This window comes from Rhyacophila brunnea, unplaced genomic scaffold (assembly GCF_057557595.1).
Source record: "Rhyacophila brunnea isolate RB1 unplaced genomic scaffold, BYU_Rbru_1.0 scaffold_7, whole genome shotgun sequence".
Classification (NCBI taxonomy): domain Eukaryota; kingdom Metazoa; phylum Arthropoda; class Insecta; order Trichoptera; family Rhyacophilidae; genus Rhyacophila; species Rhyacophila brunnea.
In genome coordinates, this window is record NW_028233339.1 from 42326729 (window position 1) to 42352898 (window position 26170).

Sequence of the window (26170 nt, forward strand, 5' to 3'; positions counted from 1 at the left end):
CGCTGATTTAGATTTTACTAATGAAGGAAAATCTAACAGTCCCAAATCTAAAAAATATATTTTATGTGCTTTAAAAAAACTTTATAGACTACAATTATTCATCATAATATACTGTCACACCAAAATGTTGTAACGAGAAATCGTTGATCGCGTAAGCCCGCCCCAACCAAAAATATTAAAAAATAACCTAACTACAAGGGATTTCGTCTTTCAGCTTCATTTCACGAGAACTTCACACTTCCACTACGTCATTCCATTATAATTTCAGATTCACTCAATTAGTTAATTACATACATGATTCTATGCACAGATTAGCATCGTATACTTCATTTAATTATATTGAATATAATATAATAATCGACGCCCACGGTGGCCGCGCGGCATAAGCGTTGAACTATAAAGCTGTGGGTCCCAGGTTCGAATCTTGGGTCTGGCAAGTACACATATTGTTTTTCAATTTGTATGTGTCAGGGTATGGACCTAATAGGTTGAGCAAGTGGCTGACATCCATTTCTCGTAAAAAACAAAATCTGTCAATACAAACTTCCACTCTGTGGAGGCCCATATGATCCTATCAGGATCGGACATGGTCGAAAAAAAAATTCGACTTCAATCTAACGTTTCATCTACCTACTCACATTTGAATATAAAACTTAACTACAAAGTTACACCATCAGCAATTTTATATAGGCAGCCAAAAACAATACATTGGCCATTATTTTTGAGATGAATAATCACGTAAAACACCATACATAGATTATGCAACAGCATCAAAGCAATATATTTCAAGGCAGAATGCGAGCCACCATTTTGTTTTTGGGGCTGCCAATAGAAGAATAAAATAATAAAACTGTTACTAATACAACCACACATATATTATATACAATATGTTCCATTCGAAAATCGAACTGCCTTCAAATTTTGTAACATGGAATGCGTATGAGACTCCTTCTGTCCAGAGCACCAAATCCAAAAAAAGCCCCCCTTCCAGTTTCATAACACATATTGTAAAGAAACATTATTTTCAGCCCTAATTAATATGTTTTAATCTATTTGATATCTATCCATGTTTAGTAATAATAGTAATATCATATTATTATTTCCACGAAGTGAACATAATAAGAGCGCCTAACTACTGTAATGTATATAAATAACTACTCGACACAAGTGTTCAAGGATATTAAAAAAACTATGTGCATACTAATTAATTACACCCTTATCTGAATTCCGTGAACTTAAAAAGCTAATGTGTATTTATGTGAATCCTTGAGGGTGAGTTTTTCACGCGTCCGCTAGAGGCGCTTTCAACAAAGCCGTACTGTGGCATTTCGCGGGCAAAAAAAACTACGTCAGTCGTTTCCGACGCTCTCTGTTCGCCGTCGGTTTTGCGCGTCGCTTCCTCTTTATCAAGTCTCAAAATCAGGCAGTTAATAACGCTAAGTGCTAAGTATTAATATTCGGTTGATTAAAACGAATTAGTGAGTTGTTTAATTACTTGGTAAGTTGATCATTTTAACTTCGTGACGCGGCGGGGGTTTTTTTTTTTTAATATTTTGGCGCGAAACGGATGTAGCCAGACGTTATTAATTAACTTTGTAGGAAAACTTACATGTATTGTAATTGATTTCGCATCCAGATAAGGCAAGTCAATGAGTTTGGAACTGTCAATGAGATCATAATAATAAAACACTTTGTATTAATAATGAATGCTTTGATAAGTCGAAAGGATATCATATTATAATACTTAATAATAATTATTATCTTTTCATATTATATAATATTATTTTTTACCTGTCAAAATACTCATGGATGGTTGAGATTCTGTAGGCCCCTATACTATAGATGTTTTAACCCCCCCCCAATAACATTTTTAAAAGAAATAAAAAAACAAATATAAGCAATTAACATTTAACTGGGTATTTATAATATTAATGTACTATAAAACAGTTTCTTTTAAACTACCTATAATATTTGAAAAGAAATTACTCATTATGAATGTTACTTACAGTAAAGGTAATTAAAAATATCGGATACCTAAAGTAATTGGAGAAGCCTTTGTGGTTTCACTTTAAAAAAATCACTGACGTTATAAGCTAAAGTGTGTTATAAGTACATTTTTTTTCTAAAAAATGTTAACAACGAACTGTTCACATATTTCTTCACAGTTTGTATAAAAAATATTCAACCGGGGTCTTTTATTGATTCACTTTCATAACACATTTAGACTCGATTTCTACAAAAGAGGGTTTCTTAAATTATCTTTTCGAATATCCATGCTCAGTTTTTAAATTTTAATAAACTATTTTTTTGTAACATTCTATATTGAATATACCCACATAATTTGAAAATATCTCATGCATATAGGTACCTACCCTAATTTAATATACTAAAACCGATTGCAAACATTATAACGCAATTCGTTAAGCATTTCATGTAACAACTACTAGTTAAAATCGTCATAATTTAATAATATGCCCGTAGCTTAATTGGAAAAGCATACTGGCACGAATCCAGCAGATACAGGTTCAAGTCCCATCGGGTGTCGTATTTTTTTCGTAGTTTTTTAAATTGCCAATATATATTTTATATAATTTTATATATTATAAGTACACAGCCTGACATAGCATTATAACACATAACAAGCATTATAACACATAAAGCGATATGGAGAAATACAAAATTTACTGTTTTTATTTAATATTTTTAAAAAAATCTGCAAAATTATATTCATTTACGAGTGATGTGTAATAGTTTATTTATATTATTAAACAACAGCGGAAATAATCAGTATAAATTAATATATATTTTTATGGTAGAGGAATATGGACTGAAGCCACTAAATCCCTTGACTTAATCTAGCCCTTGAATTACCAAACGAAATATTAAACTAGTATATTATATTATATCAATAGCAAATATAATATATTATATCAATAGCATGTGTGTTGATTTAGGCAATGCTTATTTGTGTGCTTTTTTGCTACCACGTTTGTTTATCAGAATGCAATTATGCACCAATATCAATCAATGCATTTTTCTGCATATTTTATTGTCAAGGCCATTGTGAGTTGTATTGGTTACTTGTCAATCCCTCCCTATAAATGAGTTTTACTAACTTAATTATTATAGTATATTAAAATAACACAAACCTCGTTTTAGTCTAGGCTTTTATTAAGAGCATACTTCAGTGAAACGGCAAATAGTTTTCAGTAATAGGTGGGTCGTGGGACGTAATTTTGCATGCGTTGCCAGTCGGAGAGCGATAGTCGACATGCGAGCACGTCAATTTGTTTTGTGATGGCGTCGGAGGAATTAATTCTTAAATCGTGTAAAGATGACAAAAAAATGTTCGTATTTACTCGAAAAAAATAACATGGCAATGAATATATTATTATTATTACTTAAATAACGTTAAATGGACGCATGTTGAATTTTTATGACAAATTATGTTTTGTTCGTCACGCGTCGCGTAGTCACGATCGTTTTAGACCGTGCCCCAGTTGAAGTATATATAGCCTTACGATTCGATGCATTTTGCAAATTTGACAAAATTGCAACATATTTCGAAGGAAAAATTAAAACTAAACTAACTACTTGATACCGTACCCAAACGAAGTCATTGAAACTACAAAGCTATGACGTCGATCGCTTCGTTATAGACCACGGGTCACATCTATTAATTCGCAAGCTTTCTTTGTTCCGTTTTATTTTTTTCATTTTTCATTTCACCGTAGCACAGTTCGCCGTGAGCTTTCAATCGGAAAGAGATGACCGTATACTATACGGTCTCCATCAATTTTCATAGCCGATTTAGGCAAAATCATGAATTCAATAATGAAAACCTAACCTAACCTAACAAATAATCCAGTATATCGACTCTTTTCAAAATTTGTTTGCAGCTGGCTTCCTGTAAACCGATAAGAACCGTGTTTTATGCAGACATGAATTTTATCTCAGTACTATACGACGCAAAGAGGTTGGGTGGTCTTTAATATACGACTACATAATATTTCCGATACAACATTTCACAGTGAAGTGTGATACGGCGAACTGCATACGTACAAATTTATGGACACGTACGTTACTAAAACCTTTTAATTAAGTATGTAACTTAACAGTAAACACTTTTTGCTTGACCCTTTCCGTTTCGCGAAGAGATATCTTACGATACCTACATATTATGTTTTTACAAAATATAGTTATTAAATTTTAATATCTTTAAGTTTGTACTGTTTCATTTAAGTGTTTTTTTTGCGATCCAGGTTTCGCCTTTCGGTCGGCATCTTCGGGCAATTTGCTCATTCACCAGTTGTTGCATACCGACAACGATTACAATTAATTATCGTTTATATAATAAATTAATACAATTAAAGAAGGAAAAACTTTATTAATTACCAAGTAATTGATCTAGTATGAAAATTTTTGAATATTTTAAGTGTTTGTAAAAACCCGTAGTAGATACATTAGATACCCACTATTTATATAATGAGAAATGTCACTTAATATATCTTCTTCTTTTTCTTTCATCCCGTCACGCCCCAGCATTCAGGCATAGGGCAAACAGCACAAGTTCACGCCATGCCAGAACTGCAGCGCGTAGGCTTTTATAGGACTGCTGCAGGATAAGGAAGGGCTGGCCACGGCGACGGAACTATTAAGACTATACCACAATACCTATTACCTATATAAAAAAAAAACAAATAAACAATGTTAAGGCATAATACATAATCGATAAAATGAAAGCATCCACCGCGGCACCAAAATGTTATTACGCTTTAAGAAGTTATACCCCGTTTACACGTGCATGGATTTACTGCTGACAGTACGTATTATCGCGGCCATAACGAGAAAATGCACGTGTAAACACGTATTGTCATGCAAGTTGCAAGATTGCATGAATGAATCAAAAATCTTCGGAAGCTTCTGAATTATCATGCGACAGTAGGGATTTTTTCGCTTTAGGCGCTCAGTAGAACAATAGTGGCGAACCTGCCGGCAAAAAAACGAACTACACCGCGGAGAGACTCATTTTGAGGTTAACCAATTTTTACGACCTGTCAAATAGTACCATAAAATGACAACATCGCGTCTCGCTTACTCTTGAAGAATGAGATTGGAGAGACAGTCAGCACTTTTACGTGTAAACTGTTTATTGTCATGACATTTTAAAATACACACAACAGGCGCTATTATATTAGTTAAACCTATGTACTTACAGGTTAAGTTTTCTCCCCCTCTATATCATTAGTTATTAGTCATTTGCTTTAAACTAATCAGGAAAATACCACGAATCCAAGAAAAAGGCTGCATTTGCTAGACATGGGGTTTGTACCCGCAACCTACGGCTTCAGAAGCAGGTATTTTGCCAGTAGTCCATCGAGGGTGCTGTGTACTGTGGTACTTTAGGTACTTAGCACTCTTATCGGTAAACTCATTTAAATATGTATGTATCCAAATACAACACGTTTTCAGAAAATAACGTAATCAACATTTTTACAATATTGATTTTAAGATCTATTTATAAGTTACTTAACTACAATTCGTTTGCAACGATATACTTTCACAACTATTAATTCCCTTCACTAATTCTAACGTATTTATTGTTGATTTTAATTGCTACGAACGTACGTTCTTCCTATTACTACATGCCAGTGGCGACATAAATAGTCAATCAAATGTATTTGTTTTCACTGAACTAAGACTGTAATGTGTAGATACGAGATAGTGTTTGTTAGTTTATAAAGTTCAATTAAACCCTGTCTAATCCAAGCCATAGTAGACAATAAACAAAAAAATATTCGTTCATCTATATCAGCCATTAAAACATACATCATTTTAGATATTTTATAAATAGAAGAATATTTTTTATCGATTAAGGTTTGGTATGTAATAGGCAGGGCTTAATGAATTAAAAAATAATATGTATTCTTAATTCAATGAAAACAAATAAATATGACTAAAAAGCTGTGCACTATTTTCGTCGGATCGGCTTGGCTTCTCTCGTGGTGCAGTGCGTAAGGCGCTGGCCTTCCACTCGAGAGCTCTGGGTTCGATCCGGTGAGGACACAATATTCATGTGATTTTCTCAAAGCCTGGGTGTTTGTGATTGTTTAAAATGTTTTGGGCAAATTATTAATTTCCACCCAAAACCGATGACGATTGGTTTAAGCAGGGTTTAATTGAATTTAAAAAATCTAATTAGCACCACTGCAAATTGTATTCATAATTTAATGAAAACAAATAAGTACGTATGACTGACAAAGTATTATAGTGTGCATACATACATTATTTTTATATTAAAATACCATTTATGGTCTTAATCATCATCAGCCGGGGTCGATCCACTGCTGGATGAAGGTCTCCTCTGGCTCAGTCCACTCTTCTCGGTCTCCAGCTCTTCGCACCCACGTAACGAACATTGTGAGTTCGTATATCCAGCAGCATTTGTCCAGCTGATATCCACTCACCGAGCGACATTCCAGCCCATTGCCATTTCATATTATATTTAGCGACATCTGCGCATCTATTCTCTTCACAAGACTGCTATCGGAAGCTATATTGGGTAGTTTTTCATATGTTTGTATGGAAGTATTATAATTGTTACAATAAGCTAGCCGCCTACTCAGTCAAAGCTGTCTATCTCACTCTAAAATTTATCACATCCAAGAGAGGTGCTGTTAAAACATATCACTTATTGTAACAATTACAACTATGTAACTTATTATAATTGTTACAATAAGTGCTAATACCTCGTTACAAAAATATGAAAAACTATCCTCGATAGCTGCCGATAGCGGCCGATAGCAGGCTTGTGTATAGAATAGATGCGCTGGCCATGAATATAACATATTCTTATAATAACTCTCTAAACACGTTGCTTTAATGCAGTAATCATTATCATCATCTGCCTGAATTTATCCACTGCTAGATGAATGCCCCTTCAAGCTAATTCCACTTCTCTCGGTCCTGTGCGTAGCGTTGCCACGTACTTCTGCAGAACTTTAACATTTCATCGATCCAGCGGCCTCTATGTCTACCTTGCGGACGTTTTGTACCTCTTGAATACATCTGGATAACTAAATTTGTCCAACGATTGTCTCTTCTTCGAACTATGTGTCCACCCCATGTCAATCCAATGCAGTAAATAAATAAATAAAAATAAAAAAGCCTTTTTATTTCTTACAAACATAAGTAAATGACAGTTAAATGACTATACCTAATGAATATATATAGATATATATATATATATATATATATATATATAACTTATGAATATATCTATTGTGTATATATATCTATCTATGGTTGTATTATCTACTTATTTTCTAGTTTATATAATATTAATTATTATTGTTTTTTTATATTTTTTGTATAATACATATATATATTAAGATTTTTTATTTTTGTATATAATACTATTAGATAATGTTTATAAATTGAACAATGGTACGTAATTAGTTTGTTTGGTTTGTAAGAACCCCTCTTCGGGTGAAGGCCTCCAAAGTGTTAATCTCTGGCCTCTCTGGTTTCTTTCTCCATACCCGTTTGATTTCGTAGCTAAGTATTCGTCTTGTCTGGGTTGGCCTATTTTTGCATTTAGGTACAATGCAGTACCTACCTATATTTGAAGAAATAATAATATTTCAATCGAAATTAGAAAAGTAGTAGGTATGAAAAATACGACAACATAGTGATTTACACGTCAATGTAATTGGCAACTTTAAAAACGGATACGATAACTCTGATGGAAAACCAATCCTGTCTCGTTTCCGTTTCGGATTCATTCGGCCGCTTCAGTTTTGCATTTACCGACAGCTCGACTGAAACAGAAACTGATCGGAGAGTAAAACTGATCTTTTAAAAGCACCTTTTTAGTCCGCTTAAGGGCGGCATCATGTTTGGGGATTTCACTGTCAAAAACGTATGCAGTTGGCGTTTCACTTTAATATAATTTCTAATCAGTGACGTCCCTAGATAAAATGCCGCCCCTAGGCAGCGCCAAAATGCCGCCACATTTTTTAATCATCCTTTCATGACTCCAATATCTTACTTTTATCATAAATACAAATTTTAATAGTCTCAACACTCAACCATCGAAATAAAAAAAAACTTTCCTGGCCCTTTTTGTTGCAGAGTCAGTAACTATGTCATCCAAATCTATTTTAAATGCCATCTCTGCTTCAATAGACAATATTGCGAGTTCACAGTTTCAGATATATTTAAAAATACTGTGACTGACAAAAATATTTGGATAAATTTTAAATTAGGTAAGTATGTACCTATAATTCAAATTTAATTCACAAATCTAGACGTGTCATTTCCGGTCACCAAGGACGTGATGTCCAAGGTAAACGGAAGTAAACTAGACATCGTGAACCCAACAAAAAATACAGTCCTGTTAATCCTTTTATGTTAATGTATACATTTTGTTTCCAATCAGTGAGCTGTTTTTTTAATGGGAAGATATTTCCGTTATTACTAAGTTTAAGTAGCCATTTCTATATATACCTAATGATTCTCCTCGATTTGCCGCCCTTCGACTAACTGCCACCCCCAAGCGACGCTCAATCTGCCTACCCCCACGGGACGTCACTGTTTCTAATCGTTGAATAACATACTATTTTCCTAGCCATCAATAAATTATGTTTGTTTTCTTTTGTTCCAGATCGCACCGGTCTATGTACCCACCTACGCCAAAGTTCATTTTAGTGGACACACCAAAACATTGTGCTGTTTATATAATGCCAGGCATTACATTCAATAAGTGCCAATGATAACTGAATGAAGCATGGACCAAACAAGTGTTTAGTTACATTCAATTCAGCTCAGAGAGGAAACGATAGAATCGTATTAAAAAAGTAATAATTTCGTCCTTCATGAGTTGACCGCAGATCTGCGTAGACCCTATACATTACATAAAGCCCTAGACATAAACAACATTATTCACGAGTGTAAATTAATCTAAATTATATCGATATAATATATCTACCAACGATGTGACCTACGTTAATAGTTAGTTTATACAGTCGCGCACGCAGAAAAATAGTTTAGGGGGGTCCATTTTGAAAAAAATACTATTAAGTATAGGTACTAGTAAATTCTTACTATTATTAAATACTTATTATTCATTATTGATTTTTAAGGCGACAGCGGGGAGAGGGCTTAACAAAGTCTTTTTTTCAACCATGTCCGATCCTGTCGATCATATGGGCCTCCACAGATTTTTTTTTTATGAGAAATGGATGTCAGCCACTTTCTCAACCTATTAGGTCCATACTCGGACTCATACACAACTGAAAAACAATATGTGTACTTGTCAAACCCAAGATTCGAACCTAGGACCCACGACACTATAGACCAATGCTTAAACCGCGCGGCCAACGTGGGTGTATGTAATAATAAGATGCGGTCCTGTGACAAATTCACATCGGACATGGTCAAAGTAGAATATTTTATGGTCATATTTATTATTAAAATTTTGTTTATTATGTTTTCAATTTTTCCTCGTTAAGATTTTTAGCTAATTCATAGTTTTAATATTTTTAATATTTATTTTAAAAACATCGATTTTTATAAAAATATAAATGTGTAGGTATAACTTGGAATCCTTTTTATTTATATGACATCTTATTTAGGTATGGTCCCAATATTTAAGCTCGATTTGATATAAATAAAAATCGATGTTTTTTAAAATAAATATAAAAAATATTAAAACTATGAATTAGTCCAAAATCGTTACGCGGGAAAATTGAAAACTTAAAAAACTAATTTTTAATAATAAATATGACCATAAAATATAATGTAATATGTAATAAGATGCGGTCCTGTGACAAATTCACATTTCAAATTCACATTATTGTAAGTTTATCTTTGACTTAAAACAAAAAATATTTTTCTTTTCAATGTTTTCAGATACATATTTATTAATTATTCCAGTTCAAAGTGTAAATTATCACAAAAATGTCTCAATTTGCAAGCTTCGTATTTTTCCGGTCGGTGCCTCTGGTAGGTAGAACAGGTAGAAGCATCACCCTTAAGCCGCGCGGCCATCGTGAAGTCGACTAACAAAGTCCAATTACTTCCAAATTGTAACTGCGTAGACTCTCTAAGTCCAGAATGACCTGCCGCATCAAATTATCAAAGCAAACATCGGGTGCCCCAGATCGTTCGACATCAAAACTCATAAAAAATCAAGCATACTCAAAAGTGAAAAACTGGATAATCAACATTAAATACAAGTTGAAGGGACTGCTGGCTTCATAAGTGAATTTATAACTCAGAAATAATTGGAACTGAAATACCTGACGGGTAGGCAGAAGCAGGCAACCAATCTCGAGTAAGGAAGAATACGGAGTAAATTTAAACTTGTGTCTAGAATATACGTTATACGTCGAATACTGAAAACTGCTCTCGGTTGTGCATTTACGCTCATTTAATATTGTTATATTACACACACTATTGCACGTGCATAATGCGTGTTTCATTTTCGTATGACACTCACACATTCAAAACCCTGCATCAACATGTGGCGTATTGAACATAGCCTATCGGTATTCTATTTATTATCTGTTCTGTGAATAGGATATTATTTTAATCTTAACAGTTTCAAAATAAGCTTGAATTTCACCAGATTGGAGTATCACTATATTATCCTCTACAAAAATCACTTAAATTTCTTCAATATTGAAGTTTGAATTCTTGTAATGCTCTCAAGAATCTCTAACGGCGGCCATATTGTTGTGGTTTGTTTTGTTTTTCAACGGTAAGGTGGGTAAATTTTGAATGCATTTTTGTGGAGTACTGCCATCTACTAATATTTTTTTAACTAAAATGATTGAAATGTTTACCACACCCCTCATTTGATACCGTCCAGTCAATATTGAATCTAATAAAACTGGAACGCTAAGTAGTTTGCAAAATTCTCCTCGAACAACGCGTTATTTTTGATCTCAATCCTCACCGTAAAGAGATTTCCGATAAGACAACTCACGGTTAACCGTGCTACGGCAAATTGTAATACGTACAATTTACATGTTACCATTTTATTGGGCCTACAATGTTTAGTTTAGTAGATGATACCATAGAACTAATAACGGATGGTTATTTTATTGGTGAAATTAATAGCTTATCGGTATAAAAGGACATAAAAAACTGATAAAGATAAAATACAACACTATAACTATTGTCAGGAAACATTTATTATTAGCGGACTATTTTGATATGTAGGTATATCTTTCAGTTTATTATTTGTTTCGTATTAGAGATAATCAATTATAATTTTATTGCATCTACACATAACAGATTTTTACAGGCACTTTTTATTTTATTATTAATTATATTATCAGACGTGCACACAAGGATGTTTCCGTATCCTGACCCCCCCCCCAGAAACGGAAAAAATACAAATTATTTACGCAAATTTAATGGCATATTAGTTATTCGTCTTCTTTGTCAGGACCTCGTGGCAGAAGCGGATGATTCGACTGTCAAACAGCTTCTTAATTAGTTGGCCCAATTTCTCTCGGTAGTATAAAATTTCGGGAGCCGTGGTATGAAAAAGTTTGAGAAGCACTGGTCTGTTTCAGACACGCAAGGCATGTGGCCACTTGAAGACCTGAGGCACTCATAAATTATTGATGCAACTATCTATCCAATGTTTGCTTTAATATACCGATGCGGCGTGTCTAAAAGCCAAATAAGCGCAGTTGACACAAATGGACACTAGCAATCCTAATAATTATGACGATATAAATGAGCCATGCGCATTCGATAGCCACTTGTGAATGCGACAGCTCGCAATAACAGGTAGGCGCTAACTCAACGTGTGAAGTGTCTGGGTATGAAGTATGTCCCTGTAAAAGTAAGGTGTTCCGTGGTTAAAGCGACGAGTATCTGTAAGCAGAGGAGGGGTAAATCAGCGCTCGAAATGGAAAAGATTACGAACCGGAGCGCTCGACAATTTTCTTACGATATTTAGAAAGTTATCTAAATTTATGTGTATTTTATAAAAATAAGTGTGTTAAAATGCTTATCTACTTCAGACGATCAACAATTTTTTTCCACGAGACAGAGCGATAATTTTACCGATTTCACAAAACGGAACGGCGCTCCGGTGCGTTCCGGTCCATTTCGAGCCCTGGGTAAATGTGGAAGTCAGTGGTACCTGATAGATTTAGTTAATTTCGTCTTCTCTTACATTTACATTTTGAAATGAAGGGTGGATTACAAAAAGAACATAATATATTATCAGAGGTGAAAATTTTACAGGAGAGCAAAAAAACAAAATACGAGTAGATTCTCTTCCTTGTGAAATTATGAACTCAATTTTTTGATGTGATACTAGTAGGTACTAGACAATAATGTGCTTATTTTTTCAATGAGAAATAATAATCATTAGAACTTTTGAAGTACCTATCAGAAAAATATGTAATAGACAGATGTCATTTGACATAATTAATATTTTGTATTTGTAGAAACTCTTTGGTCAAATGATTCTTTTTTGCTGGAATGAAAGAAACTTTTACACAATTTAACTCAATGTCATGAGCATATAGACAACATTTTTTAAAACAAAATGATGAAAAAAACTGACATAATATTATGCTGTTTTTGTAATCCACCCTTCAACTACGTGGTGGCATATTTTCTGAAACGGTTTTAGTGTGGTTAATTCGGTAGCCAGAACATTTTTTTTATTAAATATATTGGCTGATTGAATTTGAAATATGGCAGCAAAAATTGTTTTGACTGTTTTGAGTTTTTTATACCAATGACATAATATTATTATATCCATTTAAATAAAATAATGTTGAATCCGTTAATCTGCATAATATCTCAATAACTATGATTCAATTCAATATTGAGAAACCATTTGGCTTTCCATCCATAATCCAATCATTACAAGACATCATAATATGTCTCATTTTCAGTAATCATCGCCACCTATCATCGTTATTATACCATTTAATCTTATAACTACGTGTTTTACGAAACTTCGTGATAAAGGGCTTATTAGTACCTACTCGATACTCGCATTAATACCGACACATTGTAATTTATTGTAACAGGCCGAATACTAATGCTTATTACTAGGCTTATGATTCTTGAATTATTTTGAACCATTTGACAGTTGAAAAACATTTTGAATCATTTATGCCCTATTTGTCAGCACCTTTTTTTAACTATTTTTGGATAATTACATATTTTTACATATTTTAGGTTTAAGCACATATTTTCACATTAACACAATAATACTAGTAAACACAATTGAAATGTTAGAATCATCTACAAAGTAACTAAGTAATGGAGCAAAATAATATTTTAAACAATACTGCTGCTAAAATAAGAAAATATTCCTGGAACAATTGGAATAAAAATAAGTAAGTACAAAATTAAATAGTGTTACTGTAAAAAAAATACTGGATTTCAAACGCTGCAGATTATTAAAGCTGTTTTGGAAAATCCATCAGATGTTTCAATTTTTTCTACTTTAGAAATAGTTTCATTTACATACGCAATAATAACATCCGTAGAACCAAGTGGAAAGAAGTTTTTCCATGTACTTATAAAAATTTGCTAGGATCAAATCGTCAAAGATTCACTTTCGAAAATTTGAAGTTTCATTTTATTATTTATTGTAATAAAGCGTTTTCTATTTTCGTGAATAAATAATAAATGAAACTGTTGAAATAATGTAAACTTAAATTTTTACCATCTATTATTCATTTTTTAGCACCTACAATCCTAAGCCTACTTATTACTAATTCGACCTATTTACGAGTACATGACGTGACGGTATTAATTGTACGAGTAGTGAATATGAACTAATGATTAGCACTAACTGTAAGAAAATCTTTATGCATTACAATACTACTTAATATAGGTAATTGACCGTTTCAATGGATCTAAAATTACGTTATAATATTTGCGGTTTTGATAGAAGTTTTGCGAAATAAATCCCACATTAGTATGTGATTCGCTTTTAACTTTACTTCATTGTACACCTAGACTCTGACCAATAGAGAAGGTTTTTTTACACGGTTTTACTAAACACTGGTTAATAATTAGACAGTATAAAAGTGGGTAATTCTTACTGAGAAGATTCTAATTGGTTGTGCGAATTGTGTGGAAAGCTTATTGCAGAGTTTTCATTAACGTTCGATTGTGATCTTCACCTTGCACCTGAAAGCGCCCTTGTAAAGTGAAACGTGTGCATGTAGTAGTAGTTGATACTGCAGTAAACAAGTAGTCGCTGAAATAAAAATATGTGGTCATCGAGTCATGAAACACTTCCATGTGAAACGATATATTGTATAATCACGCAAATAACTACTTCATATTCTGCTCTCTCGGACTTGCAGTTGGCAATATAAATTGCATTTACATGTTAATAAGTCGCCAAGTCAGGACATAATTGCAGCTTGAAATTCTCGACATAATAGTGCAATTGACTGAGAGGTATCACAGTTAAATTTTATGAATAAAACAATTATGTAAATCAAAATGATATAACACAATATAAACAAATCGGTGTGTGTATTTATGTACGCGCGTTAAAAGTTAAACTTCTTTGGCGTAACAAAACAAAAACAAAACTTGTGATAAACTAGATTCTTTGACTAGCTCTTAATTATCTTGTTAAATAACACATTCAAGAAAAATGACCGCTTATTGGAACGCCGTTGGTTTATTTCTACATATACACTTTAACTTATATTACTAACTGACGTTTAATCGTCTGTTTACGTAAGGAATTGCAGATGGCCGACAATATTAAATTCACTGCCTAGGAAACGGAACAATTCTAAACTATAATTGTGTAATGGTAGTGCGTTCGGCTGATAACCGAACAATCGGTAGTTCGAATCCAATCGAGTGCGTTTTTTTTCGTGTGAAAAAATAAATTATGTGTTACATGTCACACGCTAAAAATACACTCTGATCTGTTTTCTCAAACGCACCAAAAGAAGTATAACTTCAATAATATAAAATTAATCACGTGTTTAACATTGTTTAATTTAAGATGTGAATATTTCAATGATAGACAAATAACAATCTGAATTAAAATGGAAATACTACATACACGAAAGTATTATTATATTAATAATAGCATAAACAATATTTATTATTGAAATAATTTGGTTCTAAAATAACGTGTTTACAATGTCCAACGGAAATGTGGTGATGGTGAATGAAACGTGGGAGGTTCCTGAGAATATGACGGATCCTTCGATCATCAGTCCGGCTATGGAGCTGCAGTTTGCGTACACCTTTCTGGAGGTGTTGGTGGCGGTTGTGGCCGTCATTGGCAATGGAATGGTCATCGTGGTCTTCAGGAAGGAGAGACGTCTTCGCCGGAGGACGAATTACTACATCGTGTCTCTGGCGGTCGCCGATCTGCTTGTCGGATTGCTCGGGATACCTTTCGCTATACTGGCATCTATAGGTAACTATCTATCCAATTATTATTTATAGTTCTCATTCGAGAAATTTGCAGCGTCGTATGGGGAGCGGGATAGTCCCGACTCATCTGTAGACTCATCCATTTCAACTCGTGACACTCAGTACGCGGATACATAGGTCGCTTAACGTCAGCGGACAGCAGAACCAGTCCAAAAAGATTTTTTTTCTTCCTTTCTTAACTTTCTTCTGCACTACGGTGTATGGTTGTAGCATCAGTTCCGTGCGGCTCCGTTTCAGGACGAAATGAGCACTCAAAATCACTTCTTTCAGACACGTTTGTAGCGTATGGAAGGCGGCCGTGCATATCCACGGCTGTACATACATGACGGGTGGTGGTGGGGAAACAACGTAGTTCTAATTCGCTATAACTTTTGTATTATTGGTTGTGTTCGGTTGAGTACGATTGAAAAAAAAAGTTAAAATTAAAATTCAAACGTACAACCACACGTTCTAATTTACGAAACAGATACCAAAGACAAATCTCTATAATGTAAATAGATAATGCCAATTTATGAATTCTAATGGGTTTAAGTTTTGTACTATTCCATTTAAGTTGAATAGTACAAAACCATAGTACAATTCCACTATAATGGAATAGTACAAAACTTAAATCCATTAGAATTTAAATTCAAATTCCATCAAGTACCTTCGGTCGATAGTATTAATATGCCAATTTGTGAGTTTCGTTTGAAGTCACAATCAGTACTAATTTGTGTTCTATGCCACGTTTGTAACTGAAAATGGCGATATATACTATCTAGGTTGCCGTGATCTATTCAATGCTGAATAAAGACCTCCCTCTAATCTTTGTCAGTCGTATCTTACAAAAACTGTGCTTATCTTGTTGTACATAGTACGTTATTTTTCTGCATAAAGGTCGCCGACTAGCAGCTTGTAAACTCGCTCAATCTCATTGAGCCTTTATACGTTATTTCTGTTATGTTATGTTATGACTTTTGAAATTATTTAGCAAACCCGTGAACCATGGTTAATTAAGTTGGTAAACACCACAAGCAATAAGTTGTCAGTTTCCATTCGATTTTCATTGTTCATTGTGATGACTTCCTCGAGTGCAGTATTATAAATAGTTTTACACAAATTGTACAGGTTGTCCCGAAGTGTTGTATTATTGGCTGGTTATCTACTCATGTGACGGATTTTCTTTTTATACGCCCTGCAAATCGGCAAATAAATACCGTACCAATAGTGTGAAATTCTCTGCTAATGAACATGCAATGAAAGTCACTTGTAGGCAACTTAATCAGTGGACCAGTGGTCCTTTTTTTTGCTAGATTTAGGCTCCATTTCTATGGAAGAAAGTTTTTTCAACATCTAACAATAAAACATACTTTTTGTTATAGCTTTCAGCTCATTTATCACTAAACCTTACTCTTTCGTGGTTATCTTCATCTTTAGTCACAGAAAATAGTCGCGGGGATTCATGTTCAGTGACGTCCCATGGGGTAGGCAGATTGAGCGTCGCTTGGGGGCGGCAGTTACTCTAAGGGTGGCAAATCGAGGAGAATCATTCGGCATATATATAGAAATCGGTAACCCTAAACTTAGTAATAACGGAAATTTCTTTCCATTAAAAAAATCAGCTTACTGGTTCGAAACAAAATTTATTAACTAACATAAAGGTTTAACAGGTCTGTTCGCGATGTCTAGCTTACTTTCGTTGTCCTTGAACGTTCGCAGATTTGCAAATTAAAGGTAGGTACTGTGACACCCCCGTATGGTCCCCATTTGGGGATGTCTTTATGTATCTGGAGACGCCCGAATCGGTATCAAAGCCAACAAATAATAAAGCGCTGATTACGAAAATAAATAATGTTAAAAGTCGGCCGGCAACATTGTCTTTGACCGTTGGAGATATGCAACAATGCCCAAGAAAAAAACCGTTGGGAATGATTTTTCAAGATGGCGCGGAGATCGCGACAAGCAGCAAAATCGTGAACGCGTACATTTCGCCCTCCGTAGAATTAAATTATTAAAAAATGTAACCATATAGTATAATAAACGTAAATAAACTCGCCGCTTCCATCACAATTCCGGTGCCTTAATTATCCACCTTCATCCCAAATACAGACGATAAAAAAGAAAACAAAATACAAAGTGACAGTTGAGAAATTTTCACATACCAAAATGGAGGGGAGTGATAGTACATACTTACCTAATTAATTAATCCAAACATTTTTGCCAGTCACTCGAGAGTTTTCAAAGTTGTCAGGTGCATTTTTAAATGTATCTGAAACCGTGAAAACTCACAATATTGCCAATTAAAGTAGAGATTTCATTTAAATTAAATTTATTAGTATATATTTTGTTAGTAATACATTCATACAACACATTTCTTAGATATGTATTGGAGTCATGATAGGATGATAAAAACGTCACTGTCCATGTTGGGCAAATATGGTGGCTAAATCATCCCTACAGTGTTTTCCACTTAGTCGCATGTTTGTCATAGTTGTACCGACCTAGTGTACCGTGTTCAATAAAATCGCTTCGGATATTGATATATTCCACCAACGTGAGGATGAGTATAGGTGGACGTTGTTTTATATACAGCGCTCGAAATGGACAATTTTACGAACCGGAGCGCTCGATAATTTTAAGAAAATATCAACTATATTATACTATACTACATTAATTGTAAATGTGATTTATAAAAAAAAGTGTGTTATTTTTTTATTAAATGAAATATCTAGCTCATTCGGTCAAATTAATATTTCCAAGAGACGGAGCGATAATTTTGAAGATTTTATGAACCGGAACGGCGCTCCGGTGCGTTCCGGTCCATTTCGAGCCCTGTTTATATATTCTTAAAATAGGGTCTGCTTAACTCATCCGGTGTACTTCCTTGTACTTATCTAATTAATATTTTTTGTATTTACACTTTTCAACTGTTTAATAACTTAATGCTGATCTATCTCGTTTTTATGTAATACTGTTTTTTTTATAATATTTCTTTGTTTCTAAATGTCATGTTGTGAACGTTTTAAATTAATAATTTGTAATGTTCTCTTTGCGTAAAACAAAGAACATATCTTCACTGTTCTGGCAGAAGACACTAATTCGAAAAAATTACATATTGAGTTAGTTATACCAAAATGTTCCTTATTTCAAACTTTACCGTCTGGAAACGTTTTTAATAAATAAACAGTCTTTATTTTAAAGTCATCCTTTTTACGATTACTTAATAAACTCACATGATAGACCATTTTAAACATTGTAACAACTTCAAAGTCAAATTACTCAATACTAGTATTTTCCAGTTAGTGTGTTCTGCCAGAACAGAGACGAATTCTTATCATAGTTTCCAATCCTGTCACATTAGCAGTATTTCCAGTATCTTAACCCGTCGATAGGATTATGATTAGTTTATCTGATTGGGTTTTTGGTTAGCAATACATTATTAAAAGTCGCAGGTTGCGGCTAACCGCTATTTCCTATTTTCCACAACTGTCGTATTGATTATTTTGTACGTTGATCATACTAATTAGGTTACAATAATTATTTAGACATTTTAAACGGTTTAAGTATTATTAGCCAAAAAATATTGCGTATTTTTCGGAATAGTTTAAATTTGGAATTATACATTATAGTTGAGGTTGTGGTCAGATGGGGAAGACAAAAAAGAAATTATTGGAATGGATGGACAAAATTAGAATACCTACGTAAAACCCATTGTCCTTCCGTCATTTGACGGACCCCCCAAAAGATGGTATATAATTAGGAATATAATATAATATTCTATATCAAAAACAAGCATACTATTTTAGTATACGTTTATAAAGTGTTATACGCGCTATAATCGCGATGAGATTGTTAGGTGATAGTTTCGATTCACGACACGTCAAAACAATTGAAGATCTTGGCATAAAAACAGCAAATGTCACAAAACACTTTTTTTTCAGGAGAGGGTAAAAACATAATATCTTGGTTGTCAAATTTTTTTTTATTAATTTGACAATGAGAAATTATAGAGAAACCATATATGCACTATATGAATGTAAAAAAAATATTAAATTTATTTCGGTTAAATAGATATTTAAAAAATAATGAGTGTGACATTTGCTGTTTTTACACAATTTTTGGACATTTGTTGTTTTTATTGCAAAATTGAAAAGATCGAAATATAAATAGTATGACTAAAACTATAATTTTATTAAATAAAATAAAGAATATATATTTATGTTATTTTTTGATCATAGTACAACTTTTAATAAGGTTTGGACATATTATTTACCTATTAACAAACGACTTCAATGTTTCTAAAAAATCAAGAATTAAATATTTGAAAAAATGTTTTAATCATGTGCGGGTTAATACTGATTAGCTTCATATTATTATTATTGATTTAATTTAATAAAACACATTTTTTAGTATCTACTTATTCCACTTTTAATAAATAAATCTGGACCGGTTTCGTCAGCCTCTGTTTTTCTGCCAACTGTTTTCAACAGTTGAAAATGTCCCTCTAAGGTGGACGAAACCTATCCAGATTTATTTATTAAAAGTGAAATAAGTACTAAAAAATGTGTTTTATTAAATTAAATCATTAAAACAATGGATTTCTACCATGAATTGATAGTTAACACGAAAAAAGAAAACCGATTAGCCTCGTCTGACACCTTCACTATCAGCAAATTAAACGATAAATTTATTGGGTTTTGTAAATATTTAGCTAATTTTAAAATATTTTTTTATTTAGCTCCTTTCAATGGAACTAATCCACCATATGTTGTTTTAAATGCAATCGTGACTTGCATTTGATTTTTATTTACTAGGTACATTGAATCTATCCCACAGCCTAGAGAGAAACTGAAATGTTCACAAAGCACTTCTCCCTTACTAGCCTGGTCTATTTTGTACATTATAACTAGCCTACAAATTTTTACAGAAAAATGTCAAAGTGTTAACCTATATTTCATATTAAAAAAATCTTTTTCTCCGGTCTCTTTAGATTTTATAATGAAGGGCCCAGAATTTCCCTAATTGCATCCAACTGAACAATATTGGAAGTCACCGTTATTTGGTAAAAACGTTGCATAGTTTTGTTAATTTTTCTCTTTCGAGACGTTTCAGATGTCTATGCTAGTAATATTCATGATAAAATATAAAAACAATCATTATAAAACGTTATAAAAAGCAATAATTAAACGAATCAAGGATAATTTGACAGCTCAGACACTAAATTGTATGGAATGTATACTAACATTACTAACGCCGCCTGGTGATAAAAGTGTAGAACTACTGGACCTTTGCTGTTTTTACACAAAAATGCCTGGACTATTGCGGTTTTTAGAAAAGTAGCATATTTTTGAGAGCAGATTTGAGGGACTTATGATTTTTTTTAAAAATGTATCTTTGCACAGTTGTATGTAATCATACACAGGGAATATAGAAATGCAATAAAATGAAAATTGAAAAAAGTGGACATTTGATGTTTTTATGCCAAGATCTTCAATTGATTATAATACCGAGATTGTTTAAATATAAATACATTTGAAAATCTTTTAATATGCTATGCTTTATATTATTATCAAATTATTTGGATTGTGCTGTACGCTTTGTTCGCTGATTAAACGACAATCATTTATAAATAAATTAGCGATGAACTGACAAACTTTACATGAAATACGACAATATAGATACATGTTAGTATGAAGATAGTATTACACTAAACGACTAAACACAATAAATTGAGCCGGTTGTATACATATCTAAAAAATGACAAAATTTGTAAGCTATGCTTCCTGAAAACTTGGCGAACAGGATAAATTAACCCAAGGTAAAGATGAAAGTTTTGGGAATAGTAGAAGCAACTCATTCCGTGCGTCCTACGCAACTGGCCATTAGATACTATTTTAATGGTAATGAAATGTGGTAATTAAATAGTAATTAACAGGTCCTCAGTGAATGAGTTTTAAACAATATACCTAAAATATATCATTATATTGTTAAGGCCGTGGGGTGGCGAGTTCAATAAAGAAAGAATTTGGCTGGAGAATGGCTTATGTTTTACTGAGTACCTACGATTACAGAAAGATTAATCTAAGATTAGTTTAAGTGGAAGAGAGGCTGGATTCGATTGCCCTTTACCTACGATCTCAGGCGAACGGCAAGTGATAATATTTCAACGCCACCCGCTCTCGCTCATCAATGGCTTTTTACTTTACCTAAAACCGTTGTGACGGAGGTCATGTGTGCCCTTATCGGAAACGGCTCACTGGCAGAACATTTTGTTACAGTGGGTAGTTTGTTACATTTTACAATGATTCTTAATGCCAAATTCAAATATGTACAGAAATATAAAATAAAATATAGATAATAATATTAATCATAGATAAATGACATTCAACTTATGGTTATAAGACCGTCATATGCCAGCTCCGGCCTAATCCCTGAAAGTGGATCAATTTAGTGAATACTACAAAATAATTAAAATTGTGCACATAAGATACTGTTGGTTTTTGGAGCTACACAATCTTTGCTAAAAGAAGCGAAATCCTGCGTATGAAATGAAACGTCATTGAATATATAATTAACCATTTCTTTTATTCAACGAATAATTCACAAGATTTAAGAATGTACCATTCTGATTATTGAACATACATAAGATTTAGAAGAACGCTGATGAGTAGGTATTAAAAATGCCAATAGTTAAAATTTGTCGCAATTAGTATATCACTGCGTAACATAGAGATAAATGCGATAAATGAGGGTTCGATTCCCTGACGGGGTAGCTTATTTTTTTCAAAAAATGATTTTTTCTATTGGTTATAATAATATATTTTCTCTGAAAGTGTTTTTCACAATTATGTATGTCATTGAATATGTTTATACTTTATGATTTTCTGACTCATCGGGTTCATGGAAAGCCCCCATTTTATATATATAATATGTATATACCAATATAATGCCACCTTATTTCTATCTTGTCGACATTTTCGCAGTATTATCAGTCATCACTCATCACAAAATATGTGTGTAGTTTTGTACTCTGAATCATGCAGGGCTCGAAATGGACCGGAGCGCACCGGAGCGCCGTTCCGGTTCGTGGAATCTGTAAAGTTATCGCTCCGTCTCGTGGTTAAAATATTTTGACCGTCTGAACTAGATATGCCATATAACAAAAAATCTAGCACACTTATGTTTGCATAATACCCAAAAATTTTGATAACCATGTTAACATCCTCAGAAAACTTTCGAGCGCTCCGGTTCGTAAAATTTTCCATTTCGAGCACTGGAATCATGCCTTAAAACACAATCACTGCTAATCTTTTAATTACCACATTTAAATAACACGTTTTAAGTATATCTAATGGCCAACTACTCCAAACGCGCCAGTCGCGGTGTTTGCACTAAATGAGTTAAGATAAAATACAACTGGAGTGACGAATGTAGAAAGGATATCTTATAATTATAACGTTACCTTTACATTATAAATCAAACCATGTCTCTCGTCGAAAATTGTTAAACATATTATTATATAAAAACACATTTTTAAATTTGATCGCGACGTATATAAATTTATAATGCTTATACTAGAAAATGTCGGCTAGTGGAATTTTATTAGGGCAATAGACCCATTGCTTGGATTGGCGATACATATATTTTTTTATAGTTGGCAATATTACTTTCACGCTGTTTTATATTTTTATCTAAGCCAATTTCACCTGTCAAAATATGTTACGTTTACAGCACGCTAAAAACTCGTTATGATTTCGTTATTCGGTATAAGTACACGGTCGTAATAGACTCATAATGATATCGATTAACCGTATGCCCGGTTTAACCGGGAGTACATCAATTTCTCACAGTCACGTTCCGTGGGGGTAGGCAGGTCATGTGTTCCGTAGGGGCAGAAAATGAACGAACGAATACGATCATATCATTACAATAAATCAAAACAGTGACTGTTTTTCATGAAGCGGGGATGAGGTCTTTGTAGAAATTCTCTAATCCTCATTATATTATATGACGTATGCTCCCAACAATTTTGCATTCAATTTGAGACTAAATAATTACAAGATAAAAAGAACTTTTTATACACAACGTTTTTAATTTTTCTGTTGAATCATATAAACTTGACTTGATTAGCTTAAACCAGTGGTCGGCAAAGTCATTTGTCAACAGAGCCAAATATCAACAGTACAACGATTGAGATTTCTTATGAGAGCCAAATTTCCTAATCTTAAATTATATAATATGTCGGTACAATGTTTATTAACTTGATATCATACGTAATAATGATCTTATTTATTGATAAAAATTAAATTGTAAGTATGGTATCCATAAAATTAAATCATGACAATGACTGACAAACACTCAATGTGAATAGTTGGGAAGTCAGGTTTGCATGTTGTTGTTTTTAATTTTAAGCACAATTCCAGTTTCTCATCAATAAAACGATTTCTCAATTTACTCTTGATTTCCTCTTATAAATCTCTTTACTAACCACAAAACTTGCAAAAATAACATTGCCGGAAGATTGTCTTCAGTAATTAAATACAGAACTTGATTTTTCTTGACTCTTCTAAAGTTTCTCAACTGCTTTCTTCCTTGCATCACCGTTATGATATTTAGTGCTAAATGACGTGACAGGGCGTGTTTAGTTGTAAAGTGTCTCTCCAAATTTGACCTCTTGTTATGCGCCAATTTTTCCCGACAAAAATAATACAGGTTGGTAGGTCATTTAAGTTTTGAATAAATGCGAAGGTCTCGGTCCATTCAACTTTAAATTCACGGTTTTCATCTTCCGTTTTTCTTTGTTTCTTCTTTGTAGCCATGCTAAATAGGGCAGAGGGCATTTGTGGAAGAGCCGCACTCAAGGGGCCAAAGAGCCGCATATGGCTCGCGAGCCGCGGTTTGCCGACCACTGGCTTAAACGATCAAAAATTTTGTACTTTATAGAAATAAAACTGAAATGTCATTTTGATTTCCATAGTAACGCATTTATATATAAATAATTTAGTTGCTAGGACCCCAGACCCCTAGCAACCAATAATAGTGGATTGGATTACGGATTTCTTCCGAAATAACTTTTAATACAAAACAGAATTAACTGAAAATGAGTTCAATTCTACTTAAAGATGGCTGAAAGTATTAAAAAAATGCATTGGCATCGTGTTCTGATATATTCTAAAAGTTTCAAATGTCTAGCTAGTCGGGAAGTTAGTTAAAAATCGAGTGCAAGATGTGTACCGGATAAACAACCACCGGACAAATAAGAATACGACCTAATAAAAACGTGGTAATAAATAAAGGGGGGATAGGCTCAGTCAAGCCAATGAAAGAGGACAGTCTGTATAAGGGCGACACTTAGCCTATGGACGTCACTGCCTCAACTCTGTGAAGACCCACATGATCTTCTTAGACATGGTAAAAAAAAACAAAATGTCTCAAAGTTCTAACCGGTTTGTGAAGTATTTGAAGTTAATGGAAGCACCAAACCACACCCGCCTAAAACTAAAAAACTAACGAAAACTATCTACCCTATTAGTTCAATGAAAACAACTACGTTTGACTGACAAAGTTTAGTGTGCACTATTTATATCCCACCCACGGTGGCCGTGCGGCCTAAGCATTGGGCTATCACGCCGTGGGACCCAGGTTCGAATCCTGGGTCTGGGAAGTACACGGTATGGACCTAATAGCAAGTGGCTGACATCCATTTCTCGTAAAAAACAAAATCTGTTAATACAAACCTCTACCCTGTGGAGGCCCATAATATGGATAGGATCATTTATTATGATTCTATTAGGATCTGACATGGTGGAATTTTTTTTTATCGGATATTAACAGCCTACCTTCACCCATTCGCTATTGATAGTAACAGTAACACAGTAATCCTTTCCACGCGGACGGTACACATGTTGTATACTAATTAATTGACCATTCGATATAATTAACATGTTATTTAAATGCGGTAATTAAAAGGTAATTAAATGCTCCGCGGTCAGTCTAGCGTAGATAAGTTGGGGTTGATCAATAATACAATATTGAGTAGGTACATTGAAATGGTCGAAATCACACCAATCGAATATTCTTAACAATAGGTAAGTTAGTTAGAGTGTTGATGAATTAAAGACAGAATACAATTTATTGTCATTGAGGAAATATTATAGAGAGGGTAGTTATGGATCTACGTGGAAGTAAGCTTCTAGGATTCGTCATGCGACAAGCCAAACCATTCAAGAATCCAAATCTCATACGTAGGTACACTCTACGTCTCGTTATTGCGTTTATTCTTGAATATGGGTCAATTATCTGGTGTACTTATGAGGTTTCCTTTAAGCTTATTTTAGAACGCGTCCAGAAGAAATTTCTTCGTTGTCTTTTAAGACATACCTATAACTATTTTCCTTTCGATAAATTGTCAAATGATTATTTTCCGGCTGCCTTTCTACAAGGCATGCTTACTTTTCACTCTTTTGAATCTCGTAGGTCATTTCTGTTCTTGAAACATTTTTGCCTGTTATCGCGAGGGATGATTTCCAATACTACTTACTTACTTAGGGTATGTGCTTTATATGTTTGGGCCACCTAGACGGTTTTTAGCGCCTATCCCCTTCATATGTAGTGCCTATCTGGAGTGAAGCATGATTGAGAGTGAGAGGACCCGGTTTCGGCGGCTTCGCGACCGACCGAGACCAGGTTTGGGATCTGGGTGAAGGAATCTCTAGTAAGTATATTTAAA

The 26170-nt window shown here is 33.6% G+C and overlaps 1 protein-coding gene across 1 annotated transcript in view; it reads left to right on the top strand.

Moving 5' to 3' along the window:
• The first annotated feature begins 15162 nt into the window (after positions 1–15162).
• The window catches only part of LOC147064922 (uncharacterized), a 113054-nt gene continuing 102046 nt past the window's right edge, over positions 15163–26170 (top strand). The window contains exon 1 of the mRNA XM_085957728.1: positions 15163–15445. Coding sequence (XP_085813854.1) covers positions 15163–15445 — 283 coding nt within the window. The remainder of the gene's footprint in view (positions 15446–26170) is intronic.